Below are 21,546 nucleotides of genomic sequence, written 5' to 3'. Positions count from 1 at the left end.
AACGCATCACTTTGGCATGGCTGGGGGAACTTATATTATCTGGTGAGGGATTAATATCCAGATTAGAGAAATTTCTGGAAGTTACAGAGGAAGCTAATAGGGGATCTCCAGGCAGGCACTGTCCTTGAGGTGATAAAGTGGGATTGTAAGGCAACATTTCAAGAGGACAATGGGGGGACTTCTAGGAGGGTCTAAAAGCCTTAGCATGAGGGCTCAATATTCTTGGGGTGGGGGATGCAAATACAACACAACTCAACAACAACAACAAAAAGCCTATTTAAAAATGGGCAAAGGACTTGAATAGACATTTCTTCAAAGAGGCTATTTAGGGCACCTGGGTGGCTTAGTCGGTTAAGCATCTGCTTTCGGCTCAGGTCATGATCCCAGGGTCCTAAAATCAAGCCCCGCATCAGGATCCCTACTCAGCGGGGAGCCTGCTTCTCCCTCTCCTTCTGCTGCTCCCCCTGCTCATGTGCTCTCTCCCTCTCTCAAATAAATAAATAAAACCCTTTTTTAAAAAATGGAAAGTGAAGATGCAATCAATTTCTAGTAAAAAAAGTCTTGAGCCTTCTCAGACTCCAGAAATACTATCTCTTAGACCTGATCCCACGAATGAGCTGAAACCAAGAGTCAGATGCTTAAACGACTGAGCCACCCAGGTGCCCCTTAAAAAATGGGTTTTTTGGGCACCTGGGTGGTTTAGGTGGTTAAGCATCTGCCTTTGGCTCAGGTCATGATCCTGGAGACCCGGGATCGAGTCCCATGTCGGGCTCCCAGCTCCACGGGGAGTCTGCTTCTCCCTTTGACCTTCTCCTCTCTCGTGTTCTCTCTCACTCTCTCTCAAATAAATAAAATCCGAAATGCCTTTTTAAAAAATGTGTCTTTTTAAAGTAGGTTCCATGTCAACGTGGAGCTTGAACTCATAACCCCAAGATCAAGAGTCACAGGGTCCACCTACTGAGCCAGCTGGGCCCACCACATGCTACTATTTTTACAAGAGTTGAGAAAGCCTAGTACACGCACAGATTTCCTTTTTCTAGATAGTCTCTGGAAGCAAGAATAGGAAACCAGATGACATTAGCTGCCTTCAGGGAGATGACAATAGTGGCTTGTAGAGGGAGACAGTTCACTGCATGGGTCAGTATCACCTACCTCGTGCCCATTTATTATAACTGTAATGCATATTTAACATTAAAACTGTTATAAAAAGCAAACCTCAACACATTTGCATGGAATTATCTGGAAAAGGGGAACTGCAGGCCATAAGGTCTTGAGAAACCCAAGCAGAAAGAAAAATATTTTCACAATGTGGCCTGACACACATCCTGTCTCAGTAGAAACACCTCAGCAGGGGCGCCTGGGTGGTGCAGCAGGTTAACTGTTGGACACTTTGTTTTAGCTCAGGTGGTGATACCAGGGTCCTGATCTCAGGATTGTGAGATCAAAGCCCTGTGTTGGGTTGCACAGACATGGAGTCTACTTGAAATTCTCTCTCCCTCTCCCTCTGCCCCTCTCACTCGTGCGCTAACACATAAATCTCTAGGGGGAGAAAAGCAAAATTAATCATTTCCTTAAAAAAAAAACAAAACAGAAACACTTTGGCAAACACCAGATTAACAAGAATATAAAATGTTTATTAAGTACATTGTTCGCATATCTGTCCACTAAGCATCTGACTTCAAGACCCCCATTAGCTATTTCCGTTGAGTCCCCTAGGTAGCCAGCATGACCATGCCCAGTTCAGAGCTGAGAGCTAAGGCCCAGAGAGGGAGAGCCATTTGCCTGAAGTCACATAGGGAGGAAAGCGTGAACCCAGAAAGCTTATCTACCTGGTGCAGGGCCCCTCCAAGCCCTGCATTCTTGGTTGATCTCTATGCGAGTAGTTCCCACGAGCCTTCTGTGCTCCAGGCAATGGCCTGCTAGCTGGGGATTCGGTCGAAGCAAAGGTCAGAGATATGTCTGGCTTCCTCTGCAGCGTCCTGCTCCAGTTGCAAAGCCCAGGACAGCAAACACCGGCTGCAGAAGGGCCCAAGGAACACGGCCTCCAGCAGAGAACCTATGAGTTTATTACCAGCTTGTGGAAATGCTGGGCCCTAACTAAGGCTGGGAGGGGGGAGGCCAGAAGATTGGATTCAAGGGCCTGATTAGGTCCTTGCTTGTCCTTGGGTCCCTCAGGGGCCTGCACCAGGCTCATAACCATAGAGGGTGTGACAGTTTGAAGGGTTGTGTCCCCTCAAAATTCGCAAATTGAAATCCCAGTGCCTGATATGACGGTATCAGGAGGTGAGCCTTTGGCAGGTGCTAAATCATGAGGGTGTCCTTGGCCTTAAGTGTCCTTATAAGAGGGACTCCAGTGAGATCCCCAGCGCCCCCCCCCCCGACCCTGTGGGGACCCAGCCTGTAGGTGTCGGCTGTGAACCAAGAGGACGGCCTTTACCAAATGTGACCGTGCTGGCACCTTGGTTTCAGACTTCCCAACCTCCGGAACTGTGAGAAATAAATTTCTGTTTATAAGCCATCCTGTCCGTAAGACTGCTACAGCAACCCAAGGGTGTAAGACAGAAGGGAAGTCCATTCACAGAGGTGGCAGCTCCGGTCAGGAATAAGGCACTGGGAACGGTGAGGCCGGCCTCTCCTTGTCGGGTTCCTCTGGGGCCAGGGAGGCCCTCTGGGTGGGCACCTGCTCCGGTCCCCCAAGAGCCACTGTTAGGCTTCAGCACACATTGAACACTGAGGCAGCCTGGCCTTGGTATTTCTCCTGGATGGTCTTGAGAATGGGTATGAGGTTCTGGAAGGTGGGGCGGAATGAGGCCTCCGCCTGCCAGCAGTTCTTCATGAGGAGATAGATCTGGGCAGGGAAGAGAGTGAGTCTGCGGGGGCTGCTCTCTCTGCGGTCTGATGGCACGGAGGTGAAAAGGGGGGGTCTCACCTCACAAGGACATCTCTCCGGCCGGGGCAGCCTCTCCCCGCGTTCCAGCAGCTCAGTGAGCCTCAGCACCGTCATCTGCCCATGGGTGAGGCCTATGAGCTCCATGAATTTCTACACAGAAACAAAAGCAGCTCTTTTCAGGAGGCGGGGCCGGCTAGACAGACGTCAGAAGCTGCCGTTCAGCGGTCCCCGGCCCACCTCCACCGGGACGTGGTGCCTAACTTCGTATTTATGACCTCATCTCTCTGGGCCTCGGTTTACTCATCTGTAAAATGGAGCGATAACATCTACTACTGGGTTATGTGGAAGGTAACTAACACTCATGGAGTAAGTCGGAGGTGGGAGGGTTGCTGTTAAGCCTCTCAGCAAACTGTTTTCATCGGTCCAGAATCCTTTGCCCACTCCTCTGACCATGGCCTTTGGAATAAACTCGGAGCACAGCCTTGGTTCCTCCCCCAGCCCAGGCCTGGCCAATAACCATGGCTCGGGGGGCCAAGCTGGGCTAATCAGAAAGCCCTCAATGATGCAGGCGGGGAACAGACCCTTTGGTCCCCTCAGCTGGGAGGCTGTGCCTGAAGAGCTAGGGGGCCACTGCTGCCACAGCAGAGCAGGGGGCGGGGGTGGGGGTGGGGGTGGGGCTGGGGAGGGCTGCCTGAAAGATGCCTCCTCGGAGAGCAGCTGAGCAGAGATGGAGAAAAATGGGTCTCCTGAGGACAGCTGAGGATCTAAGTCAAGCTGTGCCTCCCCGGCTGCAAACGCCTGAATAAGCTGTTTCTATTTGGGTTTCTATCACAATCCGAGCCCCCCGACGCGGCAAGGGGGCCCGTTTTACACGGTGGGACTGTGAGGCCCACGTGGCTTAAGTGCTCCCTACAGCGGGCGAGCTGGGAATTCAATGCCTTCCTTTCCAGCGCCTCTGGTATGGGGTGGGCTGAGGGCCTGGCTCTCACCGAGGGGGGGCTCTGGCTGGAGTCACAGTAGGTCAGCAGCTCGTACATGGTGACCCCGAAGGACCAGACATCAGAGGCATAGTAGAACTTACACTCCTTCAGGCACTCTGGGGCATACCTGGGGGCGGGGGAAGGGGGGGCACTCATGCCACCGGCCAGACCAGGTGGGAGGCCTTACCTGGGGCTCTCTGGTCCCAGTCAGGACCCCACCCTTGTGGGGGGGGCAGTTTCACTGAGACCAGGCCCTGTCGCCTGAGACCCCGGCATCTATCTCCTTCACCCTGTCTGCTCCAGGTACCCCTGACCCCCCACTCCAGCGGGTGCCTGTCCGGTCACCAGAATACGGGGCTGTCCCCATCCTCGCGCACGCGGTAGTACTCATGGCCTTCGGGCACAGCCTTGGCTAGACCAAAGTCCCCGATTTTGACCAGCCTGTCGTTGTCCAGCAGCACGTTGCGGGCCGCCAGGTCTCGGTGCACGTAGTGCTGTGCGTGGAGGTAGGCCATGCCCTGGGGGAAAGGCGAGTCAGGGTCAGTGGCCCGGGGCAGAGCCTGAGGCGCGCGGGACCGGATGGGAAGGGGCTGCGGAGTCCGGCGGGACTGCTGGGACCATGCCAGCGTGGGCAGGCAGGGTGGCAGGCGGCAGCCGCAGAAGGGAGCAGGGCCGGCAGCAGAGGCGGGGACAGGTGAGCGGGCGGTGTGGGGCCATCGGGCCGGGCCACGGAGGAGGGAGCCGGGCTCGGGGACCAGGGGCCAGCGGGCCCACCTCACAGATCTGCTGGGCGAAGAGCAGCAGCTGCGCCAGCCCCACGCTGTGCCGGGGCAGGTAGTCCCGCAGGCTTCCCAGGGGCACATACTCCATGACCAGCGGTACCGACTTCTCTCCTGAAGCAAGGCAGAGGGGTGGCCCGCGCAGGCGACGGGCAACAGAGGCAGGGGCTGGGCGCCGCGCGTTCGGAGAGCCGCAGCTTCGCCCTCCCCAGCGTGGGGCCCTGACTCGCCCACACCAGGTCCAGCCCTCAGGCGGGCCAGACCATCCTAAAACCCCCGGTGAGGGGGCCGCCGAGTCCCTCTCACCCATCGTGCCCCGCAGAAGGCCAAAATGGGAAGGAGGCAGCCCCGGGCCGCAGCCACCCCTGCCCGCGTTCCCCAGCCGGAGGCTCCAGCTGGCGGCTCCCATTCGCCCCAGGCCCCGCCGGCCCCGCCCACCTGCGTCCTCGCAGCAGCCCTTGTACTTGACAATGTGCTTGTGGTACAGCGTGCGCAGGATGTCGATCTCCCGCCGCCAGCTGGTGCGGAGCTGGGGGCCGCAGTCCGCCTTGAGGGTCTTCACGGCCACCATCTCGCCCGTGCCGTCGTTCGTGGGGTCGTAGCAGTACAGACTGACCTTGCCGAAATGGCCCTGGCCGGGGAAGGCGCAGGTGGGTCGGCCCTGCCCCGGCTCTCCAGGCCCCACCCCCTGGCTGGGTGCGCTTGGAAAATCCCAGGCCCCATCTCCTCTGTGGGGGCCGGGACTCGGACTCCCTTGAGGCGGGGGTGGGGGGGGAGCTTCTAGGCCAAGCCCCATCCATATTTCCAGAACTAAGCTCAGGCCCGCCCCAACCCCCTGAGCCCCTCACCTCGCCCAGATCTCGGATCTTTTTCAAATAGCGCTTGTGGAACACGGTGGGGTCTGAGGCAGGTGAGTCAGGGTTCACAGCCAAGACGTCAGCAAGATCTAGAAGGGCCGCGGTGGGTGTCACTGGACTCCTGCCTTTTCCCGGACAGGCCCACCCTTGGGGGCACAGAAAGGGGGCCACCACTCCGCCAGCATCCTATCTCAAATATAAGGAAACTTTTTTTTTTTGCAACGGTTGGAAAATTCTACCTTGGTGTCCAAAATGCAGAAGTGGCTGTATCCTAGGACACCCAGGATGGTCTCAGATAGAGTAAAGGGTGTTTCAAGATGAGAGAAAACGAAAGCCAGAAAGCTGCAAGGGCCCAATCTGTCCAAGGAAGCCGTGGTTCTCCCCACATAAACCATTAAGGCAAGCACAGGTGTCCACACACCCGGAAGTGGGTCAGACACTGTCACACCTAACGGGCGACACGGGGTAGAAACCTCAGGGGCCAGGGGCCAGCACCAGCAGGGATCCCAGCAATGGGGTGAGGCTCACTCTGGGGCTGCAGCTGAGTGAGGTCCCGCAGGATAGTGCGGAAGGAGGGCCGCTGAGCTGGTTCGTAAGTCAGGCACTGGCTGGTGAGTGTGGCCAGCTCCGGGCAGGAGGGCTGAGGAAGCTGGTGCTGCTTCTGGTAGAAGCACTCTTTCTGCCAGGAAGGGGATCCGTGGGAGTCAGTAACCCCCACCCATCCCCTGCCCCCAAACCCCTTTTCCAAAAGACAGTCAGGCCCCAAGAGCATGCTGGGTCCTTGTTCCGTCATTCCCATTTTACAGATGATGTCACTGTGGTTTGGTGGAGGGAAGCAGACTTGGACACCACTGCAGAGCCAGGGCTGAATCCCAAGTCCAGCTGACTCTGCAGAGCTCGGGAGCAGCCTGCACAAGGCCCTTCCTGCCCTGTCTCCTCCTCACTCTGCCTCCAGGAAGCTCCAACCACCATCTGATGCCTCAGGGCCTTTGTACCTGCCATGACCTCTGCCTAGGTTGCACTTCCAAGCCTGGGTCGCTGCAACATTTCTGTACTTGGATTGAAACCTCCTCTGGGAAGCCTTGCCTGACCCCTCAGCTGGTTCGGGGGGTCCTCTGGTCCTCCCTCACCCCCACAGCCTAGGGCTTCTCCCATGATGGCCTTGGTCGTTCTGCTTAAAATTGAAGCATGTCACTTACTTGCTGTGTGTCACAACAACCTGATGAGGTAAAGACTGTCAGCCCCAGCTGACAGACAATCAGATGGAGCCCCAGAGAGATGAGGCCACATATATATGCCAGGTCCCACAGCCAGAGGGGAGGCAGCCCAAGACCCTGAATGTGCCCTCTAGACTCCTTGGAAGTACCAATGCCCTCTGTGGTAAAGGCCCAGAGATGCCCCAGACATACCTCGGAGGGGCCACGGCCCTGCAGAGGGGCCTCCCCATCGAAGCAGATCTCCAGGAGGGTGGCACCAAAGCCCCATTTATCAGCCGCAGTGGTCAGACTGTTGGCTCCGCCGGAGAGGCACTCAGGGGCTGTCCAGGGGATCCGCTCCACCCGCTCTGGGGGCCAGGATCAGAGGTCAGTGAGGGTGGAAAAAGAGTTGGGGGGAAGCCTGTCCCTGAACCCAAGCCAGCCCGGGTCCTCACCCTCCCTGGAAAGGGCACCCAGGCCCACACCGGGGTCACTCAGCTTGATGAAGGGGCTGGTGCCCTCCGTCAGCCCTAGCCGTGCCAACAGGATGTTCCGGCCACACACATTACCATGAACCAGGCTCTTGTCTTCCTGTGGGGGGGTGAAAAGAAGGTGTGACCACTGGGGGGTGCTGGAGATACTGCCCCCACTCCCATGCCATGTGGTCTCCACAGGGACAGACCATGTGAAGAAAATACCCATGGTTAAATAAAACAAAACAAAAGCCATCATGGGGATCCAAGTACATCATTGGCACTGGATACCCAGTAGGTCCTTCCTGTCTTCCCAGAGCTGGTGGTCAAAGCTCGGCGTGGTCAGGTCCAGCTGCTGTCCTCTAACCATGCCAGGCATGGTCCTGCCCCAGGGCCTTTGCACTGCCTATTCCCTCTGCCTAGAGTGCACTTCCTGAGGTGCCCACACAGCTCCTTCCTCACCTCCAGGTCACCATAGCATCTATTTTAAACTCTACCTCTTCCCTTGCCTGTAGCAACTGCTTATTTCCACGCCTGCTACTCTCCCACAGTTGTCACTGCTTTCTAAAATACTGTGTAAAGGGGGCGCCTGAGTGGCTCAGTGGGTTAAGCCGCTGCCTTCAGCTCAGGTCATGATCTCAGGGTCCTGGGATCGAGTCCTGCATGGGGCTCTCTGCTCAGCAGGGAGCCTGCTTCCCTCTCTCTCTCTTTCTCTCTCTGCCTGCCTCTCCATCTACTGTCAAATAAATAAATAAAATCTTTAAAAAAAAAATAAAATAAAATACTGTGTAAAGTAGTTAATCATTTGTTTGCCCCTCCCAACTAAAATACCTGCTCCTTAAGGACAGAGACTTTGGTTTTGTTCTCTACTGTGTCCTCGGGGTCTAGGACAGAGCCTGGCACACAGAGGTGCTCTGGAAACTAGGGGGACTGCACCAGGAGGAGCTGGGAGCAATGCCAACAGAGAGTGACAGAGGAGCTGAGCTCAGGCCCCCATGGGACATAGAAATTTGAGGCATTCTTCTCTTGGGGGAGATGGGAGTCACAGGGGTGTGTGAGCAGAAGAGACTCGTGGAAAGATCTCCTAGGGCCAGTGTGTCCAGGACTGCTCTGGTGCGCCCCACCAACCCAGGCCCCGCCCACAGGCCACGCACCAGGTAGCTGAGGGCGCTGGCCAGCTGCTGGGCCACCACCACCTTCCAGGCCACAGGCACGTGACCCTTCTCTCGCCGCAGCCACACGTCCAGGGGCCCGTGCTCCACGTACTCTGCCACCATGATGTCTGCAAAGTCCCAGGCACTGCACAGGCTGCCCACCCGGCTCCCACTTCCTGGGCACGGTGGGGGCGGGACATGGGGGCTGGGACCGTGGGTGGGGAAGGTGCTGGGGCAGAAATGCTGGGGGCGGCTGACGAGCGACTGTGGGGCGAGGGGAGATGCGGGCCATGTGGGTGCAGGGTGGGGCAGAGGTGAAGGCTGGCATCTCGGTCTGGGGTGGGGGGCTGGGCAAAGCTGCCATGCAAGGGACAAAGGGGAGGACGGGCCTGGGGACCTGGGGGCGGGTGGAGACAAGTGGAGGCCTGGAGCATGGGGCTGGGGCTTAAGTGAGGAGAGGATCCCATGGGCTTGGGGTGCTCATGGGGTGTCGACCAGCGGTAGAAGGAAAGCAAGAGAGACAGACACATGGGGTTGAGGGTCTGGGGGCTACTGGCTGGACAAGGACTTGGGAGGTACATGCAGGGTAAGTGCAGGGGTGGGGCTAGAGCAGGGACTGAGATCTGGGAGGACGAGGGCGCCCCACAACACTGGCACCTGCACGGGGGGGTCAGAGGGTAGCCAGAGGCTGGGTGGCAGACGGAGTGCAGCCGGGCATCGAGGTGAAGCTAAGAGCCCAGGTGTGGTCGGGGACTGTTGGGGAATAGTCTGCGGCCGGGGCACAGGTCGAAGGTCAAGTAGTCACAGATCAAGGTGTGGAGTCAGGGATCCCAGTACAGGTCAAGGTGGAGCACAGAGTTAGGGTAAGGAGGACACAGGCTTGAGGGTCAGTGTCCAACCCAGGGAGCGGGCATAGGCGGGGGGTGGCCTGCTGACGGGGACACGAGAGGGCACGCGGGGCTCACTCACTCTCGGAGCCATGCACGCAGATGCCGTGTACAAAGGCCAGGTGCACGTGGGAGACCTGGCTCATGAGACTGGCTGTCTCGTAGAAGGCCTGCGGGGACCGGGCAGGTCAGGCAGCCACACACCCGGACTCCCGCATCCCTCCCCACAGCGTCCCCTGGCTGGGCTCACTCACCAGCGCGATGTCGTGGTGACTGGGGTCCAGCACCTTGAGGACCACTCGGAGCTCTTGCCCGCAGTCCCCACTGGGTGTGGGGGGGTCCTCACTGTCTGCCGTGCCCTCCTTGGGGTCTCTGCCCCCCACTCGTAAGATGCCCTCGTACACGTTGGTCCTGGTGCCTTGGCCCAAGTGGGACAGCTGAGGGAACAGGGCACGGGGCAGCTCCATGACCAGCACCCAGGGCTGCCCACCGCAGCGCCCCCCGGCCCCAGGGAGCTCCGACCACACACACCTGGGTGATGTCATCCTGGCTGATCCGGTGGAAGCTGAGCTGGCTGAGGTTGGGCGGAGCGGCGCTGGCCCGAGACCCCCGCATGATGATGAGGTTGGAGATCTCTGGAGGGTGGAGGTGCCGTCACGGAGGGCTGGCCTGGGTTGGGGATGGGGATCCCAACGCCCACCCTCACCCCGTCCAGGGCCCCCCCAAATGGTACCTCCAGGCCGTGGCAGGCAACAGCGGCGCAGGGCGAAGCAGTCGTTGCCAGCCCGCAGGCAGCAACCCTGCAGGGCAGCTCGCAGCTCCCGCACGCTGGGGAAGGACCGGTCCCAGCCCTCCAGCGTGAAGACCCCGGCCTGCAGCTCAATGGGGAATTTGCGCAGGTGCACGTGCTGTGTGCCTGGGGCCTGCGGCGGGGGCCAGGAGGCAGGGCGGTGAGCAGGGGTCCAGGCCAGAAGTGCACCCAGCCCCGGCCCAGGACCCCCGCCCCAGGCTCACTTGCTCTCTCTGCGCCACCGTGAGGATGAGGCGGTTGAGGTGGCTGGTGCTCCAGTGGATGAGGTAGAGGCCGTCCTCGGGCCGCAGCTTGGCCAGCACAAATGGCTCCCTGTGGGGGGACCAGGGGGCCGCGGTCAGAGAATCTGGGGGGTACCGTGGGGCACATGCCAGGCAACAGGGATACAGAGAATCTGCCCATAGGGGAGCACTCCCGGCTGGGACAAATGTCAGCACTTCTGTGGGGCCGCGGAGTCTGAGCGCGTCCAGAAATACCCACGGGATGAAAGAGGTAGCGAGACAGGCACCCCCTCGGTCAGGCAGCACCTCTGACACGGTAACACGTGCCCGGAGACAGGAGACATCGATCAGACACGGGAGGGCACATACCCAGGTAGCCACTCGGACACAGGGTGGGCAGCCTGCCGCACATGCGCAGACGATACCAACCGCAGACAGCCACTCAGCCCCTGCGACATGGCGCATAAGGCGCCACAACATCCCAGACCCAGAGGGGACAACTGCCAGGAACACAGATGGGCAGGACCCGTGACACTGCCACCTGGGCCCAGACAGACCGCCCCCCACCCCCGACGCTGGGGCTCCCATTCTATTGTCGACCCACCGTCCACGTCTCCCCAGAACTCCCGTGTGGAAACCTACCCCCCAGCGCGACGGCTCGAGGAAGCAGAGCCTCTGGGGGCTGAGTAGGTCGCGAGGGTGGAAAGCCCATGGATAGGATTCGTGCCCTTTTACAAAAAGGACCGCAGAGAGCGCCCCTGCCCCTTCCCCCATGTGCGGACCCAGCCGGAAGCTGGCTGTCTGTGCACCCGTGCGGGAGGCTCTCTGCCAAACACTGGACCTGCCCGCACCTTGAACTTAGACTTCCAGCCTCCAGAACTGTGAGAAATCGATGTCCGCTGTTTGGCATCACCAGGTCCCCAGGACCATTACAGCCACCTGAACTCACGAGGATGCCCGTAGATGGGGCCCAGAGACCCCTGTCAGGTGACACACACCAGGCAGTGACCTTGTGCCACCTTGGCCCTCAAGAAGTGGAATGGCCCCTCCACCCTCCTCCCGTGTAGAGAGGAGGCTCCTAGGGGTCAGACCTCTTAAGACACCTTAACGGCCAGTTCCGCTGTCACAGGTGGGCCGGGGGACAGCCACACACAGGTATGATGACCACATGAGCTCAGAGTCACAGCCCTGTGACCCAGCGGCACACAGGAGGACTCCTGATGGCCAGACACCGCACAGGTTCCGCCCCGCGAGTCTGTAGAGAACCGCAGGGACTGCCAGTGACCAAGACAGACACACGCCTGCAGGGATGTGAGTGCTCACGCGAATGTGTGACTGGCCTCCAGCCTCTGCGCAACGCACGGCTCCATGAAAATCACCAGCCCACTGCGCTGCGCAACACCAGGCTAGGACAACTGGGCAGGCGACTGTGAGGCACAGCTGCACGCTGGGCGGGCTGTTCGACCTGCAGACGTGCGCAGTGACAGTCCCAAACCTGGTCCCTTGTGCCACATGTCCACACCACTGCAGGCGCCCCCTCTCCCCCACACTGCTGGTGTGCCCCATCTGCACACACGTACACACGACCGCACGCACTCCCACACGTGCACGCGCATGGGTGAACACGTGTGCACTAACACGAACGCAAAGACGTGAATCCGCACAAACACGCACGTGCCTCATTCACGCCTCACCATGAGCTCTAGGCAGCCACACCTAGCTGTGTCACCCATGTGCCCTTCCTCCTCCTGCCTGCTCCGCCCGCCCCTTCCCTGCTCCCTCCACTACCCCCCAGCTCCCCCCACTCCCCCCCACTCACAGCAGGGGTCCGTGGAGCCCGTCCTGGATGCTCATCACCAGCCGTGGCGGCGCCACCTCGCGGCACAGGTAGTGGCTTGAGTCTGCGGTCAGGCGGAAATAGCCGTCCACCAGCGACACCAAGGACAGGGCCATGGCCCGGGAAGGCAGGGTCAGCTCCTGCAGGCCAAGGGCGGGGCAGGGTGGGGACGAGACATCAGGCAGGCATCCAGCCCACAGGAGCCCCCACCCCTGCCAGGCCCCCTCCCTGGGCCCCACCAGGCTCTTGTTGTCCTGACAGTGGACGCTGACGTGGCATTCCTTCAGCACCACGTGTGTGATATCCTGGAAGTCACAGAAGTAGGTCCACAGCGCTTCCTGAGGCCTGTCTGCTGGCTGGTCGCCTGCTGCTGGGGCCTTGGTTCCCTTCCCAGATGGGCCAGCACGGGGATTCCTGCTGCTGCCATCGCCTCTGGGACCCTGGAAAGGCAGCGCGCGGGGCAGGTGCATGACGCAGGGCTACACCCGTTCAGTCTCCCGCACAATCTCCCTGCGGAGAAGCGGGAGCTGGAGGGACCGGGGATGCTCCTGAGGCAGCCGCACTCGAGTCCGTGTCACAGACTGGATGATGGGGACCCGCCCCCTAGAGAGCTGCACACCAGAGGCCAGAACCTCAGGGTGGAAGAGAGGAAGCCCCAGGCCCTCTCACTCCCAAATACCAGACAGGGGTTCCTCAGAGGTCCCCAGGGGGGAGGCGCAGAGGACATTCCCCCAAAAAACCACCCCAGAGGACAAACAGACATATCCCAGAGCCACGCGGGAAAAAGGTTCCCTGCAGCCACCCTCGGGGGCCAAGGCCAAGGCGGAGCAGGAACCCCAGCCCCAGCCCGACCTGGACCGCTAGATGGGAGAGGCACCCTGCTCACCTCTGCCCGCACCGGCCGCCACTGGATGCCACCTGTGCCCGTCACCAGCACCTCGTGAGTGGGTGGCCCGGTGGCCAACTCCGGCCCAGGCTCTGGGGGAGCCTGCCCGGCGTCCCGGAGGTAGTAGGGCTCCCCCACGGCCTGGGCCAGTAACTCCAGGTGGCACACGGGCAGGCGCTCCGTGCCGAAGCGGGGTGCCAGCTGCTCGAGGGTGGCCAGGTATTTGACCATGATGACCTGCTGTGAGACGTGGCCCGGCTGGAAGGCCCGCACGAACCTGCGGAAGATGTTCCGCAGGCGCAGTCGGGTCAGCGCATTGTGCCGCCGGATCTGCAGCCGGAAGGAGCGTGGGATGCAGTCCTTGAAGCTGGGGGCGGGGGGCAACCAGGAAGGGCTGGTCAGGAGTCTGGGGTTGCCCCCCAAGCTGGCCCTCATATTCCAAGTTCAGATCCCCAAGAAACAGGCCTTTGCTGCCTCCTGCCTCTGGGCCTTTGTATATGCTTTTCCTCGGCCTGGAGTGCTTTGCCAACGTATTCTACATCAGGATAAAGCTGACTCAACCTTCAGGTCTTAGCAGAAATGTCACCTCCCCACCAGAAAGCGTTCTCTGCCGTCCAGGCTAGAGAGGGTATATCCTCTGGGTTTCCCTGCACCGTGGACTTTACTGTCCCAGCCAGAGTCATCCAGAGTGATAATACAACAGGGACAGAAAGATATGTGCTTTAAGAGGGACTACTGGTCCTCCAAGAGCCATGTCTCCCACTGCCTCCTCCAGGCAGTCTACCCTGATTACCAGGGCCCTCACAGCAATGGCCATGCCCACAGCTGGCTCCCAGCTCCCCACACTCCTGGGTCCGTCCTTCCCTAGAATCTAAGGAATTCTCCAAGCTCGCTCTGCTCCAGCCACACATCCTCCAATGCATCAGGCGGGCCTCAGGATCTTTGTCCTCTAAACAGAGAGGTATCTGTCCTCTCTGTCCAGAATGTTCTCCCAGACGCTCGCAAGCCTCCTGCCTTCACTTCCTTCGCACCTTAGAATTTGAATGCTACATTCTCTGAGGGAGTCCCGGACCCTCCACGCTGAAATTCTACACCTCTCCTTCTTCCTCCTTTCCTGCTGAATTTCCCCTCCGAAACACCGGACCTCCCCCTTTTGTATTTTGTTTACTGATGCCTCCTTCACCAGATGTGCGCTCAGGAGGGCAGTGACCGCTGTTTGACTTGGTCACTTCTGTGGCTTCAATACCCAGAACGACTGCTGGTACCACAGCAGGTATGCAGCAGGTACTAGATAAGTGCTGAATGAACACACTGCAGTAGGCGAGGTCTCTTGCGGCTCCCAGATACCCGTTCCCGCCGCATTCCCAGACACCTGATCTTCTTGGCCACCTTCTCCAGGGGGACGCCACGGCACAGGGCAAGGTGGCACAGGTGCAGAAAGGCCATGCCCAGACTCTCATTCTTAAAATGGCGGATCTCCTCCTCGCCGGACAGCTCCCACAGCGATGCTACGTCATTCACAAACTCATGCTTGCCCTGGGGGTTGGGGCAGGAGGGTGGGGGGACAGATTGGGCAGAAAGAGAGGCATGAGAGCCTGTTTGCTCCCCAGCTTCTGTCCACTCTGGGGATGGAAGGGGACCCCTGTTTTTAGGAAAGGTCACGTGTGCTTCCTCTGTGCAGGCAGCCAAAGGATCCCAGGTGGCATGAGTTGAAATCTATTAGCCTTGGTGAATTGGGATGAGGTGGGGGGGGGGTCCTCAATGGCACCAAAGTCCCTCACGAACAGTCCCACTTCCCCAGCCCTACGTGCACCTGCTCAAAGAGGTACTCAAAGGAGGCCGGGTCCAGTAGTTGCATGCCCTGCTCTGCCTGTTCAGAGGAAGACTTGGGCCCTGGGGGCCCACAGCGGTACACAGCTGGCTCCTGGGGGTTTGTGCCATGCCAGTTCCGGAAATAAAACCTGCAAGACGGGATGGAGAGGTCGCAGCTGGGACCTAGCATGGACTCAGATGCAGCTCCAAGAAGGCGGGGTGCAGGGGAGCAAGGGGACAGAACCAAAGGGGACAAGACTCCCAAGGGCCCATCACCCACCTCATGCGGAAGTACAGCGTGAGGCTCATGTCTCTGGGGATCTCCAAGACATGGTTTGGGGGCAGCCAGACCTGGGCCTGGGCATCGAAGAGGGCGAAGAGATTGAGGCAGGATGGAGTGATGCCTGTAACAGGGGAGAAAGAGAGTCAGGAGGCAGCATCTGCTGCCAGCTGCTTTGTGGACCCCCACACCTGATGTTTCCCACCACAGGCCCTCCCTCCCTGGGCCTCCTTCTGCCCACAGAGGACAATGCAATATGGTGACTGAGCTGTGGTTTCAGAGACTACATTTCCCATCCTCCTTTGCAGCTGGGATGGGGCCACAGGACCAGTTTCTGGCCAATGGGATGCTGGCGAAAGGAATCTGCAGATTTCTAGGCCTGGAAATAAACTCTTACCATCTCCTCTGGCTCAGGGATGTTAGAGACCCCTTGTGCCTTGAGACAGAAGCGAATCATCTGACCTGCACTGGATTTTAGGTAAACCTTCATTGTCTTGACCCAGGGAAATTTGGGGAGCTGCTTGTTACTGCAGCAAAAACCTACCCTTGATCGACCAGCCCAACTACAAACTGCTGGCACGCTGCCTGGTCTCCGAGCTCCAGCCCTGCAAGAATACCCAACTACCTCCCGGATGTCTCCTCCTGGACATGAAGCCCCCTTAGATGTGTCATCTCCCAAAGGAACCTCATGCCAGGTCCCCAAACCCGCCTCTTTTCTGGCTGGTTCTTTTAAACTAGGACTTGGTCCTTGTCCTCAACTTTGTCTGCAATCCACATCAGATGGGTCACAAGATCTGCTCTTTCCATATCCTCCATCTCTGGGATCCTTCAGATCCAGAGCCCAGCCCTAACCCCAGACTCCAGACTCGCTACCATTCCCTACACCGGCCACCCAAGGCACCCTTTTATACATATCACTTGAAACTGTTATCTAAGGCAATCTGTTGAGAATAATTTATCATGACCAAAGTACAGCCACAAGACATAAAACTTGCCTCTGCCTATATCCACCTCTTCTTCCTAAGAGTTAACCACACTTCTGGGATGCCTGGGTGGCTCAGCCGGTTAAGCTGCTGCCTTCTGCTTAGGTAATGATCCCAGGGTCCTGAGATTGAGTCCTGCATCGGGGTCCTTGTTTGACAGGGAGCCTGCTTCTCTCTCTGGCTCTGCCTGCCTCTCTGCCTGCTTGTGTGCTCTCTCTCTCTCTCTCTCTCTCTCTCTCTGACAAATAAATAAATAAAATCTTAAAGAAAAAGAAAGGGTTAACCACACTACCGAACTAGAGTTTATCATTCCCGTATCCTCTATGACCTAGTCTCAAATGTTATAAACTATAAATGCAGTATTACACTATAGGTGTCCTTCTACAATTTACTTCTTCATGTTATAACAGGTTTTTGTTTTGTTTTGTTTTCTAAAGATTTTATTTATTTATTCATGAGAGAGAGAGAGAGGCAGAGGCAGAAAAAGCAGCAGGCTCCCCAAGGAGCAGGGAGCCTGATGATCCCAGGACCCTGGGATCATGACCCAAGCCAAAGGCAGATGCTTAACCATCTGAACCACCCAGGCACCCAATCACAACAGCTTTTAAAACCTCACACATGGGGCACCTGGGTGGCTCAGTGGCTTAAAGCCTCTGCCTTCAGCTCAGGTCTTGATCTCAGGGTCCTGGGATCAAGCCCCACATCGGGCTCTGCTCAGCAGGGAGCCTGCCTCCCCCTCTCTCTTTGCCTGTCTCTCTGCCTACTTGTGATTTCTGTCAAATAAATAAATAAATAAAATCTCTTTAAAAACAAAAAACAAAAAACCTTACACAACAGGTGCCTGGCTAGTTCAGTCGGTAGAACTCTTGATCTTGGGGTTAGAGTTCAAGCCCCATGTTCGGTGTAGAGATTACTTTAAAAAATAAATTAAAGGGGCGCCTGGGTGGCTCAGTGGGCTAAGCCGCTGCCTTCGGCTCAGGTCATGATCCCAGGGTCCTGGGATCGAGTCCCACATCGGCTCTCTGCTCAGCGGGGAGCCTGCTTCCCTTCCTCTCTCTCTGCCTGCCTCTCTGCCTACTTGTGATCTCTGTCAAATAAATAAATAAAATCTTTAAAAAAAATAAAATTAAATTAAGAAAAAACTTCACATATGATTAGGTGTAACTTTGGTTAAATTTCCTTTTTCCTGATTATATAGCTTTCCAGCCTTCAACCTTAGTTTGCGTCCTCTCCCTTACAGGGTACCCTGAGAGGGTCTCTTATTTTTCACCACAATAAATGAAGCTGCTCCAACACATACATTCTGGTATGTGTCTCCTCGAACACATGAGCTGAGCGTCTGTACAGGGTCTATCTAGAAGTGGAACTATGCAGCCTCAAGGGACGTATGTTCCAACAATGTTGGATGATACCAAAGGCTTTCCAAAGTTGCTGGCTCCAAGTGTACTCACTGCCTCTCACAGGAGGATGCCTCCTTGAGAGACAACTTCCTAAAGAACCAATCTGACTGTTTCACTCTCTGGCTTAAACCTTCCATGGTTCCCCATTGCCCCATAAGAAAGCCCAACCCCCTCAGCACAGACTAACCATGACCTGGGCAGGGAGTGCCTGGGGCCGGGCTTAGTCGGTTACATGTCTGACTCTCCTTTTAGGCTCAGGTCATAATCTCAGGCTTGTAAGATGGAGCCCCAAGTTGGACTTCCCGTTCAGCGGGGAGTCCGCATGGGATTCTCCTCCCGCGCCTTCTGCCCCTCCCCGGCCTCCCGAAAATAAATCAATCTTAAAAATAATAATAACTATGACCCGGAGTCTGACAATATGATCCACTTTCAAGTCCTACTTCCCTTTCCAAATTCTTGAAAGCGACACTCGTTACTCTTAAGGTCTTTTGCTTCCTCACATACATCAAGCTGTCTGGGAGCTTTTCACACGCTGTTTCTTGTGCTGGGCATGTTTCTCACCACCCAGCACACCCGTCGGAGCTCATGAAGGATTAGCCACCATGGGAAAGTACAAGGCGTGGCAGAAATCCACCATGAGGCCCCCATCTGCTTGTGGCAAAGGGCATCAGAGAGGACTTCCTGGAGGAAGGGACATATAAGCAAGGTCCAATTGGACAGATCTTCTCCTCCTCAGGAGGAAGACAGGATACTTCTGGTGCCTCTGCTATGGGCTCTCTCAGGCATTCCGAAGTTCCTTCCTGCTCTCAGGAGAAAGTGTAAACTCTCAACGTCTCTCTCTGGCATTTAAGGCACTGTAAAATCTGGCCCTGGCTGACCCCTCCCCCTTATCTCCTACCTGGAGGTCACGACCACCCTGGTCTCCTGGCTCCCACCCTCACCTGCCACAGTCTCTTCCCCACACAGCAGCCAGAGAGCCCCTGTGACGCCTGAGTCCAGTCACGCCCCTCCTTTGCGCCTAGTCCTCTGTGGCTCCAACCTCACTTGCAGTCAAGAGTAACACACTCACGGGGCACCTGGGTGGCTCAGTGGGTTAAAGCCTCTGCCTTTGGCTCAGGTCATGGTCCCAGGGTCCTGGGATCAAGCCCCACATCGGGCTCTCTGCTTGACGGGGAGCCTGCTTCCTCCCTCTCTCTCTGCCTGCCTCTCTGCCTACTTGTGATCTGTGTCAAATAAACAAATAAAATCTCAAAAAAAAAAAAAAAAAAAAAGAGTCACATACCCTGCCAAGCGAGCCAGCCAGGCACTCCTCTTCCTCTCCTGAATTTCTGAATTTTTAATTTTTCTCCATCATCTATCTCTGTTCTCCCACAGTTGTTTTTTTTTTTTTTTTTGAAAGATTTTATTTCTTTGAGAGAGAGAGAGAGCAAATGAGCATAATTGGGGCGGGTGGAGGGAGAGGGAGAAGCTGACTTCTCCCTAGCAGGGAGCCTGGTGCAGGGCTTGATCTCAGGACCCCAAGATTGTGAGCTGAGCCAAAGGCAGGCGCTTAACTGACTGAGCCAACCAGGGGCCCCTTCCACACAGTTTTCTTATTCATTGTGTTTCTTGCTGATTTTCCTATTGGAATATCAGCTCTAAAAAGACAGTGATTTGGGGCTGCACAATGTAGTTGCTCACTCAATGTCTGTTGAATGAACGGGCCGACAGGCAGACAGATGGACAGACGGATGGGCCCAGCTACCTTGAGCACCTCCACCCCTGCCACAGGGCTGATGCCCCAGACTCACCGACTTTTTGTGCAATGTGGATGCAGACCTCCTCTGCGGTCAGTGTGGCCTCGCTGAAGGTGACCCAGGGGTCCCCGCCGCCAGGGCCAGCCCAGTGCAGAAGGACCTTCAGGCCTCCCCTGGTGGCCATGGGCTGAGCTCCATTGCCATCAGGCCTGCTGTCCCTGGTGGTGGCACCCCAGTGGCACAGAGACATGCTTTTGAGAGCTGGCTTGGCTAGAAAGAGATAGGCCATCAGCCTCCAAACATTAGGCCTGAGGGGAAAATTCTAGAACCCCCTCACTGTGTGACTTTAGGCATCCAATTCCCCTCCCTGAGCCTGTTTCTACATCTGTTTGATGGAGTTGGGGTACATGTCCACAACTGTTAGATCTGCCATGAACAATGAACCCCTTTATTGGACAAACTTGCATCAATATAAAAACCTGCTTTGCACCCCCCTTCCCCGAATCACCAGGCAGTCAGGTCAGACAGACCGGGGGACGAATCTTGGCTCTCTCCGTGTCAACTCAGGCAAGTCACTTAGCCACATCAGGCCTCAGTTTTCCCATCGGAAAATGAAGATGCGGAGAGCATTGCCATGAAAAGAAGGGTTGACATCCCCACAGCACCTAGCCCTTAATGCAGGCATGAAAAAATAACAAAATATGACAAAAAAAAAATAAAATCATTATTGATTTCATCGTCCTGATCATCTCTCTCTAGCAGGCCAAGATTCATGCGTCCCACACCTACCCGCAGGAGTGACCCCAGGCCCTGCCCACTCCCCCGAGCCTAGGAGGGGTTGTGTTTCCAGTCGCCCCTCAGTCCAGCTGGGGGACTTCTCGAGAGCCAGGCCCGGGGTCGGGCCGCCAAGTCCTCCAGTTTAAGATAAACAGTGACGGGAAGAAGAGAGTGTCGTCGTAGCACAATGTCAGATTCCTCGGGAATCAAGCTCCTCTCTGAGCCCGTTTCCTCGCCTGGAAAAGGGGCACAGAGCAGTCTTTCCCCCAAAGCGGTGCGGGGAGGATTCAGTGAGATGCGGAAGGGAAGCGCTCAGCTCAGGGCTCGGTGTGCGGTCCGTACTCGATAAACGTTCGCTAGTACTATATGTTAACGTTTGAGAAAATACGGGTGGAGTTTCGGGGGGTGCCCATTTCCTTCGTCCTCGTCCCCACTGAGTGCAGACCAGCTTTGCAGATGCGGTAGGAGTGACGTCTGCGCCCAGGAGACCCGCACCGCCCCCCAACACCCCCCTCCCCAAAACCTCGCCGGCTGGGGCAGGAGCCGCGATGCGCACCCACCAGGCATCGACGGGTCACGAGGCAGCGGGTGTTTCCGTCCACCCTCCGCCACGCGCAGCCTCCCGCCGCGCCTCCCGCCGCGCCTCCCGCCGGCCGCGGCCCTCCAGGGGACCTCCCGGAGGTTCCAGGCTCACCCTTTCCCCCCGGACTCTGGCTCGAACCCGGGACCCCGCCCCGCTCTGCGGGCAGCCACCGCCAAATCGCCGCCGAGACGCCGCCTCCCATTGGCCGCCTGAAATGGGCATATTCATTGGCTGCTGTTGTGATCCGTCGCACGTAGCCATTGGTCTTTTCGTTGCAATGGCGGCGCTTCTATTGGCCCTCACCTTTACCTTTTTTTTACCCTCAACCGCGATTGGCTGGGATGGCACCATGGCGTCAGTGATTGGCTGCTGGAGGGGAGCGGGCGGAGATGCGGAAGCGCTGGCTGGTGTGCGAGGTTAGACAGTGCAGGCGTTCAAGCGGCGTCGCGATATCGATTTCCTCCGCGGGCTGTTGGCCCTAGTGAGGCTTTCGGAACTGGCGTAAACTTCTCGTCCTCATTTTGGCGATCAAGGCTGCAGCCAGCCGCCCTTCCGTCTTCCAGACCCGTGCAGTGTGACTCCATTCCATCCTGCCTCGCTTCCCTCGTCTCCGCGGGGCCAGCTGCACCTGGCTGGACGGAGACACCCCTCACGCACGCCCGGGCGGCGTCTCCCGCCCGCCTATTCAGATCCTCCGCGGAATCACCTCCAGCCCGGTCCGCTGAGGCTGTCAAAGTAGCAGCTTGGAAGTCCCCCCTGACCGGAGTTCTAACCAACACACAGCGGCAAGTCGCTGTCATTTACCGAGAAGGCTATGCGCTGAGTGTTCTCATGCAGTATCTCATTTGATCAAGGCAGTAGTCCTCTTTGTGTTGTCCCCATTTCTCCGAGCAAGAAACTGAGGCACAGAGAGGTGACAAAGACGCCCTCCTTGACCTCACTCATTTGAGCTCTCTTCTCGACCAGCCTTCGACCCAGGCCTGAGCCTATCTTCAGCCTGCTTG

At 57.4% G+C, this 21,546-nt stretch overlaps 1 protein-coding gene across 9 annotated transcripts; it reads right to left on the bottom strand.

Moving 5' to 3' along the window:
• Window positions 1-1,613: 1,613 nt before the first annotated feature.
• On the bottom strand, window positions 1,614-20,832 carry TYK2 (tyrosine kinase 2). Of its 9 annotated transcripts, none has more exons than XM_082731786.1 (26): window positions 20,654-20,832; window positions 19,972-20,321; window positions 19,691-19,853; window positions 19,237-19,452; window positions 15,064-15,187; window positions 14,785-14,932; window positions 14,344-14,507; window positions 12,972-13,338; window positions 12,325-12,525; window positions 12,068-12,225; window positions 10,231-10,339; window positions 9,950-10,139; window positions 9,748-9,851; window positions 9,471-9,653; window positions 9,299-9,386; window positions 8,330-8,457; window positions 7,158-7,293; window positions 6,916-7,070; window positions 6,035-6,185; window positions 5,498-5,595; window positions 5,088-5,280; window positions 4,645-4,763; window positions 4,216-4,388; window positions 3,880-3,997; window positions 2,930-3,040; window positions 1,614-2,848 (listed from the first exon to the last, which is right to left on the bottom strand). In XM_082731786.1, the coding sequence occupies exons 4-26, from the start codon at window positions 19,430-19,432 to the stop codon at window positions 2,714-2,716; spliced, it is 3,549 nt and encodes a 1,182-aa protein (XP_082587912.1). In that variant the 5' UTR covers window positions 19,433-19,452; window positions 19,691-19,853; window positions 19,972-20,321; window positions 20,654-20,832; the 3' UTR covers window positions 1,614-2,713. The 9 variants fall into 9 exon arrangements, with proteins under 9 accessions (XP_082587912.1, XP_082587909.1, XP_082587915.1 ...); XM_082731783.1 differs by having other exon boundaries at window positions 14,284-14,507; window positions 20,654-20,824; XM_082731789.1 differs by having other exon boundaries at window positions 12,972-13,248; window positions 14,284-14,507; window positions 20,654-20,824.
• Between the last annotated feature and the right edge of the window lie 714 nt (window positions 20,833-21,546).

Source organism: Mustela nivalis (assembly GCF_964662115.1).
Source record: "Mustela nivalis genome assembly, chromosome: 1".
NCBI classification, from domain to species: Eukaryota; Metazoa; Chordata; class Mammalia; order Carnivora; family Mustelidae; genus Mustela; species Mustela nivalis.
Note: the sequence above shows the minus strand (reverse complement) of the source record. Positions and strands in the feature narration are given on the sequence as shown.

What these genes read in the sequence shown, in the direction of transcription:
- TYK2 (XM_082731783.1), bottom strand. Translation starts at nt 19,432, where the DNA reads ATGTCTCTGTGCCACTGGGGTGCCACCACCAGGGACAGCAGGCCTGAT. An exon ending in CGGTGGCGCAGAGAGAGCAA is followed by an intron (nt 10,140 to 10,230) that starts GTGAGCCTGGGG and finishes CCCCCGCCGCAG; the next exon opens with GCCCCAGGCACACAGCACGT. An exon ending in CCAGCGCCCTCAGCTACCTG is followed by an intron (nt 7,294 to 8,329) that starts GTGCGTGGCCTG and finishes ACCCCCCCACAG; the next exon opens with GAAGACAAGAGCCTGGTTCA.